This window comes from Sapajus apella, unplaced genomic scaffold, assembly GCF_009761245.1.
Source record: "Sapajus apella isolate SASKATOON/1434 unplaced genomic scaffold, GSC_monkey_1.0 scaffold48, whole genome shotgun sequence".
Lineage (NCBI taxonomy): Eukaryota > Metazoa > Chordata > Mammalia > Primates > Cebidae > Sapajus > Sapajus apella.
The window spans coordinates 18062061-18079749 of record NW_022436988.1 but is presented as its reverse complement, the minus strand read 5'-3'; the positions used below and the strand labels follow the sequence as shown (position 1 = coordinate 18079749).

The following is a 17689-nucleotide window of genomic DNA, read 5'->3' as shown; positions in this document are numbered from 1 at the left end:
CAAGTTGGTTTTGGAATGCATGTAGCAGGGGAGCAGCATCCCATTTAGAGTTCAAGTATGCCCTGCCTTCTTTTTGTACACTGCTGGAAACTACAGCCCTCCTGCTCAGGGAAGGGCCACTCTTGCTTAGGGAAGGGCTCGATATAGACTGGGAAAAGAACATATGCCTTGACTTGGGAACTCAAGCCCTCCATCATTTGCAAAAACAGGGAGAGGCTGAGTGAGCTCTAGGTTGGCTGCTGACACTGCATCTCCCAACACAGAGGGTCACTGCTACTTGTTGTCTCCCACTATGGAACTGGCTAGCAGAAGCATGTTCAACCCTCAAACTACCTCAGGAACACAAACAGGCTGACACTTTTCAACAGAGCCCTCCCAACGCTCTGCCCCAAATTCCGCCTTGAAATCAGCTCTTCTGGCTCAAAAGGCAGCTCCTCCCTCCTGCTTCTTAGGAGCTGGGGAAGAAGGGACAGTGGCCCACAGACAGCAGCCAGAGCTTGACGAGGCCAGGGAAAGCTCTGTTCTTTACCCAAAGGAACAACAGAAATCAACGTCAAGCTCCTCTATGCCCACATTTTCTTTCTAATCTAGTTTTATCATAGCTCACAGTTTTTAAATCTAGAGTCCTTGAACTTTCTAATATAATAGGCAAAATTTTGTGTCAACGTGTTTTTCTAGTGAAAGGATCTCATAGATTTCTGCTTCTCAAAAATATCTCTGATCCATACAACTTCAAAACTACTGACTTAAGCTATTGACAGTGTTCAGTGAGGATCTAGGATCCAAGGTGACTCTTTCTTGGCTGGGTCTTCACTGGGTCAAAAGCTTAATTTAAGGAACCTCAAGATCCTCAATAAGGTCTCCTGGTTGGCAAATGAGTCATTTAATGACAGCTATACTTACACAGTTCAAACTCACTTCCAACTGGGCCTGGATTAGCACCAGTGTTTCTTCAGCAAAGAGAGAGCCCAAAATAAAGTAGCATCTGGCCAAAAAGTAAAGGTCAAACACAGACACATTTAGAGTACAATGCTAACTTTCCCAGCTTGAGAGGGAGCACAGCCTGGGAAAGAGGCCTTAAGCAGTCTGGTATTTTCCTCACTCAGTATACTAAGAGGCCTTAAAAAGTCTGGTATTTTCCTCAGTGAGTAAACTAAGAGGGCTTAAGTAGTCTATATTTTCCTCAGAGAATATACCATGTGGCCTAGACCACTGTGGGGCTGGGTGGGCTCTGGACGTACAATTTAAGTTCATTTCTAACTTAAAGATAACAATTATACAAGACAAATTGGTTATAAGAGCTCACATTTTCCCAAACCAAATTCTGGATTATCACCTTGAGTGGATAACAATGAGAGCAACACAAGAAAATGAGTAAACATTAATGTTCACTAAGCCCCCCCAGATGCAGTTCATCATAAGGTCAGTCTGTGATCAAGGTCTGATGTGCTGTTTGAGAACTTACTACCCTCATACTTAAACCAAGTGTCATATGCTTAAACCAAGTTATTTTTTCACTTAGGACATAAGGGTACAAAACTTCCAGAAATGAAGAAGTATAGAGGATTATAGTATAGAGTATAGAGGATTAAAGTATAGAGATCTTGTGTGGAAAGTGATACCTTTATTTTGCTGAGTTTCATTTGGATCTTCTTAGACACCAGATCAGACCAGTATTTCTCTCCTAAGAAGTCCCAAAATATTCTTCCAAGCAAGGCATTCACCCAGGCTTCTTGTTCTTCCTCCTCAGAGGGTGGATCCTCTGGCAACTGGCAAAAGAAAAGGGACCAAAATTAGCTGGAAAGCAACTGGAGAATAAGGCAGGTGCTTATTTTTCAAAAGTCACGGAACGTCCCTCCTTATAGAAATGGGAGGCTACGTGAGTCCTACTCCTTCCCTATAAATTACAAGTCCCACATTATGTTGGTGAATAGAAAAGGGGAGAAACAAAAGCTGCCATCACAGCTAAAACCTTCTTTTTGTTGTCTTTTTCTACCATCTTCCTGTAAACCAGCTAATATGTCATACAATTAGCTCAGCCAAACTGCTCTGCCTCCAAATCAGCTTGGTATCAACATTATGCATCAGTGACATATGTGATCAAATGCCTGCCCATCTTTCTTCCAGCTAAGACTTGGACGTGTAATTGTCAAGCTGGTGCTCATCCAGGCAGAAGCCACAGTTTCCCAATGGCCAAGCCTCAGGTTCAGCATGTACCCTGCGAGGTCAAAATACTCCTGGGATGCTTAAAAATACTGACTCCTGGATCCTACCCCCAGAGCCACCGACTTCAGTGGGCATCAGGAGTTTCAGATGCTCCCTTGGTAATGTAATGAACAGGCAAGAGGAAGAAACACAGATCTGGATTAGAGAGAGCCGCCTCAGGACTTCCATGAAACATCTACAGCTGTTCTCAACAATTTCAGCCCAGTGAAATACCCTGATCCTTACTTCCATTTGATACAATCCATCTGAAGCATCTTCTGTGGCCAATGTGTGAGGTGGGGGTGAGAGCAAACCCGAGTCTCCGATTTCCTCGGCTAATCATTAGACTATGCACTCTGGCTTAGAGAGGGTCAGGGATGGAGATAAAGAAGGGGTAAACAGCAGCAGCCACAGACGGTGTTGTAACGTTTATGTGGTTAGTGCAAACATGGGCTGAGAACTCACTAATTTAACAGCTGTCCACAGACCACATGTCAGCCCTATGAGCACACTCCTGTCTCAGGTCCACTGATGTCTCACAATAACCTGGAAAGACAGGAACTTTACTTCCATTTCAGAAATGAGTGCAGTAATGACACAGAGTCTTGTTCTCCTGTCCTCTACCTGCTCTGTCCTGTGTGTGGGGGTAGAGGCGGAGGAAGGGTAGTTGGCCACCTGATATAGCAGACATTTTCCTGTGCTGAGGTATCTAATTAGACTATAGCCTTGCAGAAACAATAAGCTTTGGAAAGCAAAGGTCAAAATATTTAGAAACGCAGAAATCTGCAAATTATGTCCCCTTTCCCCTCTCTCTCTATGGCTTCTACATGTGCATCTGTTCTGCCGCCACAGGCTGGCTGCACCTGTAACACACACTGGACACTCTCATCACCTCCCCGCTTTGTGTTTGTGCATTCATGCCAGTGCTATCCATTCTGGGCAGCTGTGACTGTGCCCACATTGCAGCTGTGTGCTGTGCCAGTGGTATGGTGCAAATGTTGCTTGATGCGTATGGATGTGAACCTGCAGATTCGATTGTTTGTGAGTACTCCCAAGGCCTACAGTACGTAGCTCCATGCAGTCGTTTTGAGGCTTGATGCTCACCGGCCACTGAGCTGTGCCTGAGACAGCACACGCTCAGCCCCACCTGTCTGCTAGTCTTGCCACACCCTGTGCCCTCTCTTTCTGGGGGCCTTTAGGGTTCACTTACATTTTTTTCAATCCCATGCCACTGCATGTGTGGGGAAATACTTTATATTCTAGAGGAGTCCTTCAAATTTGAGTTTTCAAAGGTCTCCCTTATGAATGTTGGTAAGTCTCATTTAAAAACAAAACAAAACACCTTGGTTTAAAAAGAGAATGCATGCTGGTCAGTCCATTTCAGAAGACATGGATCTGCCTCATCCTTCTTAATGGCCATGGATTCTTCTATCTGGGCTTTTCTAGTGCTCTGATGTTTTCTGTCATTAATCAAGACATTTTCCACCACCAGGTCCTGGATGGAAGGGTAAGAGTCTGCAGCGGTGAATGTTCGGCCACGCCACAACTTGCACATGTTTTTTTGAATCACTTTTCTCTCTGACTGAACATCTCCATCCCAGCCCCAAGGGTAACTCATTCAGCTTTTCTGAGGTGACTGTCTTTGAGTCCCATCCAATGATTTGTATAGACTTCTGCATAAACACTCATCCAAGGGCAATGCCCACCTGGCCCCTCAGACAGTACTCAAGTTGCTGCCCACGTAAGGCACCACATGTCTTAGATAGGTAGGCTATACAAGAGAATAAGTTACTTTTTCTCTTCCATAGAGGGAGAGTCTACCCTTTATTAGCCTTTCTTTACAACCCTAGTTATTCACAGGAAACAGTTTTAGCACAAAATAGCAAGAAATAAAGGTTATTTCACAATATATGTCCAAGCCAATGGCCTATGTGGTAAACAAATTTCTGAAATAACCGACAAGCAGGTTGTTTTTTCAACAGTTCCTTTTCCAATGCAAGCTTCTCTCCACAGATTCACTGGGAACAAAGAAAATTTCAATAGTAGAACATCGATAATATATCAAAGAAGCTTTATGAGCAAAATCTGGATTCAACAACCTGCTAGGAAGGCTCAACGAATGTCATAAAAATTTAAGAGTTTAAAGAATAAATGTACATACATTTCCTAATACTGCCATTTGGCTATAGGATGAACTGTGTGGAGGATATTCACTTCACCATCTCAACTATATATACACACTAAGAAATGGTAACTTTCCAAAAATGGCTTCCAAATAAGTGTAGAGAAGATTCAATGGTTTGAAACTGAAGCAAGACCATCAAAACTGCATAGCTCTTGGGATATATGTTATTTAAAATTAACCTCTAAAACTAAAGTAGTATAGATTTATGAAGTCTGTGGTGTAACATTTCCTATTACAATTGGCCAAGAGGCCAGCCCAGTTTTTCTGTCACAAAGAGTGTGTAGTGCCCCTAGTCCTCTTTGGCCACATCTAGTATGTAGTCAGGGGAGCTGCACAAGGGACAGTGTGATCCAGGAGATGACACAGTGGAGAACCCTACCCAGGTTTGTTTGCTTGTTCCCTTGATTATAAAAACAATGCTTATTCACTGTAGAGAACACCAATAATCCCACTACTCAGATTTTAAACATTATTTAAAATATTTTTACTATATTTTCTGTCTTTTTCAGTGTATGTGTACTTTTATGAATACAGAATTTTTAAAAGCAAAATTAGGTCTGGCTACATATATATGTATTTTACAGTTTTGTATGTATATATATATATATGTGTGTGTGCATATATATATGTATTTTACAGTTTTACTGAGATGTAATTCACAGATCATACAATTCGTCCAACTGAAGAGAACCCTTTCATAGCTGCTGTGGAAAACAGTATTGCAGTTCCTTAACCAATTTAAGCAGAATTACCATATGATCCACCAATTTGCACGAAGATGCACTTCTGCCTATATACCCCAAGAAATTGGAAGCAGGGTCTCAAAACAAGGTATGTGTACACTGATGCTCAAGAGCAGCATCATTCACAATAATTAAAATGCGGAAAAAAGCCAAGCACCCACCAATGGAGGAATGGCTAAGCAAAATGGGGTACACACACAATGGAACATGATTCAGCCTCAAAAAGGAAAGGCAATTCTGACTTACGCTACCACATGGATGAACCTTGAGGGCATTAAGCTATGTGAAATAAGTCAGTCACAAAAAGACAAAGCCTGTGTAATTCTACTTATATGAGGTACTTAGGATAGTCAAAATCAGAGAGACAAGGAATGGTGGTTGCCAGTGGCTGGGAGGAGCGGGACATGGGAGTTACTGTTTAATAAGTATAGAGTTTCAATTATACAAGATGAAGAGAGTGCTGGTGGTTGATGTATAACATTATGAATATATTTAATTCTACTGAATTATACATTTCTAAATGGTTAAGATGGCAAACTTTATGTATTTTACAAAAAAAAAAAATTAAAAAAAATATAGTATAATTCAGCAGTTTTCAGTACAGTCAGAGTTGTGTAGCTATCAACACAGTCAACTTTAGAACATTTTCATCACCCCCCAAAGAAACCCTGTATCCATTAGCAGTCATTTCCCATTCCTCCCCATTCCCAATCCTCCCCATTCCCCTGCCCACCAGCTTAGGAAACAACTAGTTTGTCTCTATGAATTTGCCTATTCCAGACACTTCCTATAAATGAAGTCATATTGGCTGGGCGCGGTGGCTCATACCTGTAATCCCAGCACTTTAGGAGGCTGAGGTGGGCAGATCACAAGGTCAAGAAATTGAGACCATTCTGGCCAACATGATGAAACCCCATCTCTACTAAAAATACAAAAATTAGCTGGGCATGGTGGTGTGTGCCTGTAGTCCCAGCTACTCGGGAGGCTGAGGTGGGAGAATCACTTGAATCTGGGAGGTGGAGGTTGCAGTGAACCAAGATTGCACTACTGCATTCCAGCCTGGCAACAGAGCAAGACTCTGTCCAGAAACAAACAAACAAACAAACAATGTTTTCAAGGTGTACCCATGTTGTAGCAGTGCCTCTTTCCTTTTTATTGCATAACAATGTTATCGTCTATGCTATACTAACTTTACCAACTCATCAGTTAATGGAAATATGGGTTGTTTACCGCTTTAGTTTTGTTTTGTTTTGTTTTAAACAGTCTCGCTATGTCATCCAGGTTGAAGTGCAGTGGTGTGATCTCGGCTCACTGCAACCTCTGCCTCCTGAGTTCAAGTGATTCTTGTGCCTTGGCCTCCTTAGTATGTGGGACTACAGGCGCTATGTCCGGCTAATTTTTGTATTTTTAGTAGAGATGGGGTTTTGCTTTATTGGCGAGGCTGGTCCCGAACACCTGGCCTCAAGTGATTCGCCCGCCTCAGACTCCCAAAGTCCTGAGATTACAGGTGCAAACCACCATGCCCTGCCATTTTCCACTTTTGACTACTGTGAATAATGCTACTTTAAATATTTATGTACAAGTGTTTGTGTAAATATGTATTTTCATTTTTCTTGGATATACATCTAGGAGTAGAACCACTGGATCATAAGGAGACTCTGTTCAACTTTTTCAGGAACTACCAAACTATTTCCTATAGTGGCTGGACCATTTACATTCTGCCAGCCATGTATGAGGATTTCTTTTTTTTTTTTTTTTTTTTTTTTTTAAGGCTGTGTCTCACTTTGCCACCCAGGCTGGAGTGAAGTGGCATGATTTCTGCTCCCTGCAACCTCTGCCTCCCAGGTTCAAGCAATTCTCCTCCTCCCCAGTAGTGGAATTACAGACATGCGCCACCATGTCCAGCTGATTTTTTGTATTTTTAGTAGAGATGGGATTTCACCATGATGCCCAGGCTGGTCTCGAACTCCAGAGCTCAGGTAATCTACACGCCTTGGCCTTCCAAAGTGCTAGGCATGAGCCACTGTGCCCGGCTGAGGATTCCAACTTCTCTACATCCTAATACTTGTTATCATCTATCTTTTTTAAAAAAGTAAATTTATTTATTTGGTAGAGATGGAGTTCTGTGGCCATCTGAGTGGGTGTGAAGTGACATCTGACCGTGGTTTTGATTCACATTTCCCTGATGACTAATGATACCGAGCATCTTTTCATGTGCTTGTTTATTTTGGCCATTAGTGTATCTTCTTTGGAGAAATGTCTACGCAGATCCTTTGTCCTCCCTTTTTTTAAAAAATTGGGATAGGGTCTTGCTCTGTTGCCCAGGTTGGAGTGCAGTGATGCAATCATGAATCACTGCAGCCCTGACCTCCCTGACTCAAGCAATCCTCCTGATTCAGTCTTCTGAGTAGCTGGGACTCCAGGCACACACCACCATGTCTGGCTAATTTTTTTTCTTCTTTTTGGTAGAGATGGAGTCTCAGTATGTTGCCCAGGCTGGTCTTGAACTCCTGAGCTCAAGTGATCCTCCTGCCTTGGCCTCCCAAAGTGCTGAGATTACAGTAGTGAGCCACTGCACCCAGCCCTGTTTCTTAATCTGGTTGTTTACCTCTTTGCTATTGAGTTGTAAAAGTTTTATATTTCTAGGTACCAGACCCTTAAAAGATAAATGATTTGTAAACATTTTCTCCTGTCCTGTGGCTTATCTTTTCACTTTCTTGATGGTATTGTTGGCAGCACAAAAGCTTTTAATTTTGATGAAGTCCAATTTACCTATCTTTTCTTTGGCTGCTTATGCTTTTAGTGTCTTAGCTAAGAAGGTTATTGAACCCAAATTCACAAAGATTTACTTGTTTTGAGAGTTTTATAGTTTTAGCTGTTACCTTGAGGTCTATGATCCATTCTGAGTTAATTTTGGTGTATGGTGTGAGATAGAGGGCCAACTCCATTCTCTTGCCTGTAGATATCCAGTTGTTCCAGCACCATTTGTTGAAGAGACTGTTCTTTCTCTCCCCTGAGAGAAAGCAGTCTTAGCAGTCTTGTCTGTATTCTTTTTAAATTTTATTTTTAAATTGGATATGTAGCTTTTTTTTTTTTTAACTTATTACAGTATAAGCATTTTCCAATTCTACTTCTAAGTATTTAAAAAGCCTACTTTGTGGGGGCAGAAAGGGGAGCCCTAGAAAACTATTCTGCCAGTTACAGACTTCCTGGTTTCTATTTGATTCCTATTTGCTTTGTAACATTCTCATCTTCTGACAATGCCAGACAGGTAATAGTATCTTGTAATCCAGTTTATAGATACGAGATGATGAGCATGACTAGTAATGAGGACAGGACTCTCCATACTGGGGTGGCATATATTAATATTACCTCTAACATTTTTTAAAACTATCTGTTGAAATGGAGAGTGGAAGTGCCTCATGCAACATGAACGCCAGAGACTGACTACTGGAGGACAGGCACAGCACTGCCATACCCATGGCCTCTCTCCCAGGCGGGCAGTGCTGGGCACACAGAACCAGCAGCCTCCCTGGACTCACACCCCTGAGCAAATCTGCAGCCAGCCTGTGGTGTCTCTCTTCCTCATGTACCCATGCTGGGTGTAGTATTATTGTACTTTTAGACATTTTTAAAAAGAGAGCTTCCTTGTTTCCTAAATTGAATCCTTTCCCAAACCAGGCACTAAACATTTGGAAAACTAGGCCCTTGCTCCCCAAAACTGTGATATTTTCTAATTCAAATTTTGAGCTTAATAGCTTCAAAGTTATTTCAATACGAAGAATCCTCTCAACATGTTTTAAAATTATCATAGGTAAGAATAACTGCCAAAAGGCCAGGCGCAGTGGCTCATACCTGTAATCCTAACAATTTGGGAGGCTGAGGCAGGTGAATAGCTTGAGCTCAGGAGTTCAAGACCAGCCTGAGCAACAGGGAAAAACCTCATGTCTTACAAAAAATAAAAAATTAGCCAAGGGTAGTGGCGCAAAGGTACTTAGGAGGCTGAGGTGGGAAGATCGCTTGAGCCTGGGAGGTCAAGACTGCAGTGACCTGTGATTGTGCCACTGCACTACAGCTTGGGTGACGGAGTGAAATCCTGTCTCTAAGAAAAACAAAAAAGGAGTAATTGCCAAAAATGTTTAGCATTGTTTAATACAAATCTAGTCTCTATTCACTAATTGTATCACTGTGTTTTAACATTGTTTTGGATCCTGAGGACCAGTTATCTAACAATGCTCCATTCATTTCCTGACCAGGTCTAACTCGTTTAGCATTGAGCAACATGAGAAAAAGGAGAGCAAGTATGCGCAAGTGGCCATCAGGCCCTACAGACCTCAGGGTAAGAGATGCTTAAGCCATGACCTGTAAGAGAGAGCAGCAGGGTGAGGATGGGGGTCAGAAAGAGGTTGAGGCAAAGGCTAGAGATGCGTTTTAAGCCCCACCTCTGAAAGAGAAGGGGATAGGCTACTTAGGCAAGAGTCTGGAGGGGTGGCTGACACTGGAGATGTGACGGTACAAGTTAAAGAGATGTCAAAGGCTCCTTTGTATTCCTGACCCCTCTGATTCCTTCCAGGACTCATGATATCAGAGGTGATATGGACCTTAAAAAATAACTTGACTTTGGCAAGGAAGATGAGTACTAATGACTTACAAATGGCCTGCATTTGGCAAAACTGTGGGGAAATGGGCACTGCCATACCTTCCTGCTGGGAATAAACATTGGTGCAACCCTTATGGAGTGGAATTTGGAAATATCTGACAAAACTACATGTGCTCTCACCATCTCACCTAGCAATCCTACTTCCAAGGTTTCACACTGAAGGCACACTCCCAACAACACAACAATACAGCCACCAAGGTATTCTGCAGCATTGTTTGTAACTGCAAAGTACTGTAAACTTATATGCCCATAAAGGAGAAAGGCTGAATAAACTATGGAACATCCTCACAGTGAAGCACTCTGCAGCTGTTTAAAAAGAAAGGGGGTGGGGAGGGGAACCTATGAGCCGATGTGGAGTGATTTCCAGAATGTACTGGTAAGTGAAAAAAGCAACATACAAAAGAATATCCATAGCATGCTAGCCTCTCAGTAAGATAGAAGGGGAAATAAGAAATACAGAAGGGATAAGCCAGAGACTAAAGAGGCTGGTTCACTACAGAGGGTGGGTGGGAATGGCCTGGAGAGACAGAAGGAATAGGGCAGGGGAAATAAGTTTTTTCTGAATATGCCTTTGTACAGCTCTGATTTTTGGAGCCATGTTAATGTTTCGCATACATAGAAAAGAAAATCAACAGTGATAGGGAAGAAGGCCTTCATTTTCTCAAATCACAAAATTAAGAATCTGGCAAAGAACAGTCTCCATTGACTTGTAAAGGAAGGAATAAAAGTAGTATAGGAACACTGGAAGCAGACCCCACTTTCCCAAAATGGTGCAATGACATTTCCCAACCCACATGCTCTTCCAGGAATCTGCTACTCCCAAGGCAAGAGGTGAAATCTACACCCCTCTCTTTGAACCTGGGAATGCTCTGTGACTGCTTTGACTAATGGAGTGTGATGGAAGTGACACCTTACTTATGAGAGTAGGTCACAAAAGGCAATACAGTTTCAGCCCGGCTACTTCTTGGGATGCTTGCTCTGGGAACCCAGTCTTTGTGCTGAAGAAGGTTCAGGTCACATGGAGAACTGAGGCCCCCCAGCACTCAGCCCCAGATGAGCTCCAGTCAACAATCTGCATTTACATGCCCTCCATGTGGGCGAACCCTCCCGGAAGCATATCCTGCAGCCCCCAGCCCAGCCTTTCCAGGTGAGCCTGTATGGAGCAGACAGAAGCCATCTGCTAAGCCTTGTCTGAATCACAAATTGAGGAGGAAAATAGTTATTGTTTGAAGCTGCCACTTTTGGGGTTGCTTGTTCTGTACCAATAGGTAACTAGAACAAAAGTCAAGACCATTTCCACTGCTAGGCCATCCCTGAGAGCCAGGACACAGCCCATGCATGCTCCAGAAGGCCTAGGGGTTGTGGGAGGCCACTATTAGAGTTCACGTACTTACTTCTTTCATAGGCCTTTTTCAAAGACATTTCTCTCTGTTCACACAATTCTGGCTCTCAATTTCCTAGCCCATGGCAGCTACCAGTCATTAAATTAAAATTAAGAGCAGGGGGTAGAAGATGGGGACAAGGACTCAAGGAAAAGCTAATAAGGAAAGACACACAGGAACACCAGCCAACTGACAACTGAGAGAAAATACTGCAAAGTCTACAGTCTGGGACGGCTCAGACTGGGTATGATGAGCCTTTTGACCTCTATGCACTCCCTGTATGATGACAGGCCTGTTTCTCTTTGTTGTATTGAATCTTTAAATTACCAAGAAAAGATGAAATTATTCCTTCCTGCTCTGCCACAGGGGGCCAGGAAGTACAATGTGGTTTTAAAAAAACTTTCATCAGAGGCCAGGCACAGTGGCTCATGCCTGCAATCCCAGCACTTTCGGAGGCCGAGGAGGGTGGATCACCTGATGTCAGGAGTTTGAAATCAGCCTGGCCAACATTGTGAAATTCTCGTCTCTACTAAAAATACAAAATTTGCAGGGTGTGGTGGCATATGCCTGTAGTTCCAGCTACTCGGGAGGTTGAGACAGGATAATTGCTTGAACCCAGGAGGCAGAGGTTGCAGTGAGCCGAGACCGTGCCACTGCACTCCAACCTGGGCAACAAGAACGAAACTCTGTCTCAAAAAAAAAAAATTTCATCAGAGGGGGAAAAAATGTCTGGGTGCTTATAGGGTAAGTGCCAGGTGGCTGGAACAAGAGAGCCCCTGACAGCAATGCTGGGCTGTGACATCAGGGACCCCAGTGAACACAGGATGCAACATGCATATGTAACACAAACCAGGAAGCAAAGCTCTAAAATCAGGTTTGTTTTTTTGATTTAGGGAAATCTTTCAAAAAGCAAGCATTTTACTGGACAATTTTCTTACATCAGTGTACAATTCTCCTCTTGATTTTCCTGAGTCTGATGAGAGTCCAGACAGCTGACAGCCTAGCATTTGGAGGGAGGGGAAATTCACCAGTGGTAAATAGGCCAATTTGTAGAAAAGTTTTATACCACTCAACTCTTGCCTAGAGGGAGGTCTGCTTCTCACTAAAGCCAGTGACTCAGGGTAGAGGTAGTGGGTTGGAGGCCAGCAGAGGCATATGGTCTTTTTTTTCCCTGAAAAATTCACACCAATCAGGTGAGTGGCCTCTTCTACAGTGAAGAGGATCAATGAAATAAAGAGCAATGGCTTCTCATTAAAAATAAATACACATGGTCACTGTTAAGAGGTCAAATACAGCCAAGGGTAGTAGCTCCTGTCTGTAATCTCAACACTTCAGGAGGCTGAGGCAGGCGAATCTCTTGAACTCAGGAGTTCATGACCAGGCTGGGCAACATGGTGAAACCCCATCTCTACAAAAAACACAAAAATTAGCTGGGCACAGTAGCACACACCTGTAGTTCCAGCTACTTGGGAGTGCTGAGCCCAGGAGGGTGAGAGGATCGCTTCAGCCCAGGAAGTAGAGGCTGCAGTGAGCTGTGTTCACGACACTGCACTCCAGCCTGGGTGACACAGCGTGACTCTGTCTCAAAAAAGAAGTCAAACACCTGGATGTGAAAGAGAGGCTAAGTGTCCCCCAGACAGAGACTGTGCCTCTGAATAGCATGCAAAGTAGAGGCAGGAGGCCTCAGGTCAAGTGAGCTTTCAGAATGACCCAGCATAACAGTCTCAGCAGCCAAAGAACCCAGGGTCTCAGGTCAGGTTTTATACACTCCATCACTTAGCAACTGTGTGACTAAGCTACCTAACTTCACCAAGCCTCAGTTTCTCCACTTACAAATGGAGACAATCCTGTGTAGTTTGCAGGACTGTTCAAGAGAGCAGAGTAATTCTATTAAAGTGGCTACCAGGGCCTGGCATCTGGCAGCTTATAAGTGTTATCTTATCGTAGACAATCCTAAGTCCATGTCTAGTTATGCTTTGGAAAGAATATTCATGGTATACCTTCAAAAGCACTGGGCATAGCCAAGGAGACTGAGAATTTGAAAATACAATGGTTATGGAGGAATGAGGCCTGAATCACCAGTGATTCTGTAACAACCCTTAGTGATCACCCAGTTGTTCAGGTCAAAGTGCAAATCTTGGCCTCCACGTTCTCTCACGTCAGCAAATCCGGCCAGTGTCTCCTGCCACGCACATCCGGGCCCAGCCTCTGCTCACCACCTTACTGTCATCACTTTCATGTTGGTCCAGCCTTCACTAGGACAGTCATCTCCCACTCCTTCTTTCCCTCCTACAGCCAGTTCTCTACCAAGAGCCACTTATCTTTTTATACTGAGATCAGTCAACATCATGCCCTGCTCAAAAGCCTCCCACAGCCTCCCATCCCTCCCTCACCTCAGAACAAAGCGAAGGACGCTGCTCATCCTCCAGTCTCCCTCTTTCCCGTGCACACTGTCCGGGCCTCATTGCTGTTCCTCAAATATTCCAAGGACATGCTTGCAGCGGGCCCTTGGGTTGCTGCTCTTTCCACCTGGAGTGCTCTCCCACACGCATCACCATGACTCACTCCCCCATCACCAACAGGTCTGTGCCCAAAAGTCACCTCCTCAAAGAGGCCCTCCCTGACCACTCATCCAAAATAGCAGTTCTGTCTTCAGAGAAAAACAGTGTAAACATTTTAAAGTTAAAAATAAATAAATAAATAAATAAAACAGCGGTTCAGACCACTTTCACTCCTCCCATGTTTGACTTTATTTTAATTCTTCCCACCACCTGGTGGTTGTTTCTTGTTGTCTCCCTGAGTAGATTACAAGCTCCCCAAAGGCAAGGTCCTTCTCTGTCTTGTGTACCACTGTTTCCCTAGTGCCAAGAACAAGGTCTTAGAGCATTATGCATAAAGAAATGTGTCTAAGTTGAAAAGCGAAAAAGGCCCAGCCTAGCAGCCAGCTTTACCTTCTTCCCAGCTGTGGGGCTGCTCTCCGCACTCTGCAGGGGGCTCCTCTGGGGGCTTCGGCTTTCCTGGGGGACACACCTGCTCATGTACACGCTGTAGTCGAGAAGCATCTTCTGTCGCACGCTGCCTAACAGCTCCTTCTGCTTTGGCTGTGACATGATTTCCTCCACGCTGCCTTTGCTGCTGCTGCGGCTGTGGGTCAGGTGCCCAGAGGGACTGTTGTGTTTGCTGTGTGCAGGCAAAAGCCCTGAAGCCAAGAAGAGGTGGCTATTCACACGGTGAAGAAAACGACTGCAAAATAAGCAGACTCCAGAGAAAAGTAGCTACAATGCTATCAAATGACTGTTTAAAAATATTTATAAGGTTATTTCCCACCCTGAAAAGTACCTTTTTCTCTAAGGTAATTTTTAAGAACACTTTTCATTCCTCTCCAAGATAATTTAGAGTAATGGGAGTAAAGAAATACAGTTGTTAGGTACCATTCTCTTTTTTCCTAACGATCTTTTAGGAAAAGATCAACTATAGGACCAATACACCCCAAGCAGTGGTGAACTTGTGAATGCTGTTAGGGGTTAATGGAAAGTGGGCAGAGAGCTAATTAATGGTTCATCCACAAGCTCACAGCAATTCCAAAGATGTCATCTTTCATTCGATAAATTATGCATCAAGCACTTTCAAGCACACCTTGCTAAAAAGATGACGACGACATAATCCCTGCCCTTGAACCTAAGCAGATAAATCACAATCGTCTGTAACAAGTGTCATATTTGTAGCACAACCAAAGGACTCTCAGGGCAAAAAGACAGGAGTGACTACCTCTGCCCGAGAGAGTGAAGAGGTGCTTACCCTAGGTCTGACTTTCACAGCAGTGACATCTGGGCTGTATCCTGAGGGAACAGTTGCCATTTTCCTGGCCCAGGTGGGGAAGAGCACTCCAGGTAGAGGAAACAGCATATGCAAAAAGCAGTGACAAGGCACAGTATGTTTGGAGACCAGTGAGAGATTCAGTGAAGTTCTAAGCGTAGTATAGGGGCAGAGGATAGGAAATGAGGATGGAGAGATTAGCCAGGAATAGACTGTGAAGTGCCTCAAAAGCCAACCTCGGATTTAACATTGACCCTGTTGCACCAGAGAAGTTTCAAGCATGGAATGTGCCTGATGCTAACAACTTTATTCAGATTTACTCTGATGGCCATGTGAAATGTAGAATGGTTAAAATAAAATCAGGCTGGGTGTGGTGGCTCACACAGGTAATCCCATCACTTTGGGAGGCCAAGATAGGCGGATCACTTGAGATCAGGAGTTCAAGACCAGCCTGGCCAACATGGTGAAACCCCATCTCTACTAAAAATACAAAAAATTAGCCTGGTGGGGTGGCCTGCGTCTATAGTCCCAGCTACTGGGGAGGCTGAGGCAGGAGAATCACTTGAATCCGGGAGGTTGCAGTGAGCCAAGATTACACCACTGCACTCCAGCTTGGGCAACAGAGAGAGAGAAAGTCATTGGAAAGAGAGTCACTGGAAAAGAGTCATTGTAGATGTCTCCAAAAGATAAATAAATAAATTTAAAAATCAAATCAAACCATTTTCTTCTTGAGAGGCTCTAACCATTGGAACCGTAATTCTCCTGAGCCTTACAAAGGGTCATGCAAGCCATTTCTTAATTTAAATTTTAGCCAGATAATTTCCAGCACTTGAATATTTACAATTTTACACTGCATAACTATAAAAATACGTTTTTTGTAACTTTTATTATCCTTATACCATTTTCATGTTTAGCATTTTTTTATGCTAGGATAAAAGCTACACCAAAAACATTAAAAAAATAGATGTAAACTAATATTACATTTAATACCCTGGATTGGATCCTGGAAGAGAAAAAGGACATTAGTAGAAAAACCAGTGAAATCTAATAAAGATTAGAGTTTAGTTAATAGTAAAAGGGAGAAAAGAAGATGAAATAAACAGGGCAGCATGACACCAACACTTCAAACCAAACTGATCCCATTGTGACTGAGCCACACTCCATGTAGAGGAAGAAAGGAGACCCTACAATGCCTGACTGGTGCTCACTGCCCACAGAACAGCCTCTTCACATCACCTCACCCTTCCCTTGAGTGGGACAAAGCACAGGAGTCATCACTGCACTGGGCCTTACGGATCACAGTCCCTGCTAAAGTCAAGGGCCTCCCTGTATTGAGATCATACTAGAATTCTGCCAAGTGACCATACGGCTTTCCTGTTCTCTCCAGACTCTTGTTCCTCCTGGAGGCATTTCCTGACCTGCAGCCTGGGCCCTGCTGGCTGGAGATGCAGAATCTCAGCCCCACTCAAGACCCCAGGTCAGAACCTGCATCTTAAGATCCCCTCAAACATTTCAGTCTGAGAAGCACAATCCATGTTGCTAGAGAAATCTACGATTGTGGTGACAGCACCCCTGGGAGAGAGGACAGGGCCAGGTAGTCAAGCAGGAAGACTTCTATCTTCTTGGTACTAAGATATACCTGGCCTCAGAGAATCAGACCAGTCACACCTTCACAGCTGGCCACCTGTGCAGTCATTGATTCAGAGATGGTTTTGAAAAACAGCACAGTCCTCACCAATTTACCCTGCTACTAGTTTAATCACACTTTTGGTGGCTTAAACTTACCATAAATGTCTCAATTCACAGCTTTCAAAGGCAACTCAGACCCACAGATGTACAAAAAGACATTAGCGGTATGTAAGCCTTGCTTGATTTTGGTACAATTGAGTGCACTGAAGGTTTTCCCACATCTCTGACTCTTACTATTATGTTTGATGTGCAGTAAATGGAACTTTTGGCAGGATTTCCAAAACGTGTGAACTCATTAAAAATAATCAAATGTTTTAGGTCCTTGAATAACATGCCACTTTTGAAGGTGCTCTGGGGGGCCCCTGAGTACCTAAGGTGGTGTTTCCTGGTGGCCCCACAAACCCCTGTGGGTTACCTGATTCTGAGCTTCAATGCCTAGAGCAGTGGATCTTTACATTTCCAGTAGGAATATAATCTGAGCCACATAAACAATTTTAAATTTTCTAGTAGCTACATTTAAAAAGGTAAAAAGAGGCCAGGCACAGTGGCTCACCCCTGTAATACCAGCACTTTGGGAGGCTGAGGTGGGTGGATCACTTGAGTTTGGGAGTTTGAGATCAGCCTGACCAACATGGTGAAATCCTGTCTCAACTAAAAATACAAAAATTGGCCAGGCATGTTGGCAAGCACCTGCAATCCCAGCTACTCAGGAGGCTGAGGCAGGAGAATTGCTTGAACCTGGGAAGCAGAGGTTGCAGTGAGCCAAGATCATGCCACTGCACTACAGCGTGGGCGACAAAGCTGGACTCCATCTCAAAAAAAGAAAAGGTAAACAGAAATAAAATTAATCTGAATATATTTTAAACCTAATATATCTAAAATATTATTTCAACATGTGAGCAATATAAAAAGTTATTAATATTTTACATTCTTTTATTGGACTAAGACTTTGAAATCCAATGTGCATCTTATACTTAGAGCACATCTCCATCTGGACTGGCCACACTTC

General features: G+C 43.5%; 1 protein-coding gene across 4 annotated transcripts in view; it reads right to left on the bottom strand.

Annotated features, from left to right (window-relative positions):
• Positions 1 to 17689, bottom strand: part of TEX2 (testis expressed 2) — a 117466-nt gene that overhangs the window by 30228 nt on the left and 69549 nt on the right. For all 4 annotated transcript variants that reach the window (XM_032241981.1, XM_032241982.1, XM_032241983.1 and 1 more), the window contains exons 5-6: positions 14127 to 14374; positions 1623 to 1769 (exon numbers count right to left, since the gene is read on the bottom strand). In XM_032241981.1, the coding sequence (XP_032097872.1) occupies positions 1623 to 1769; positions 14127 to 14374 (395 nt within the window). The remainder of the gene's footprint in view (positions 1 to 1622; positions 1770 to 14126; positions 14375 to 17689) is intronic.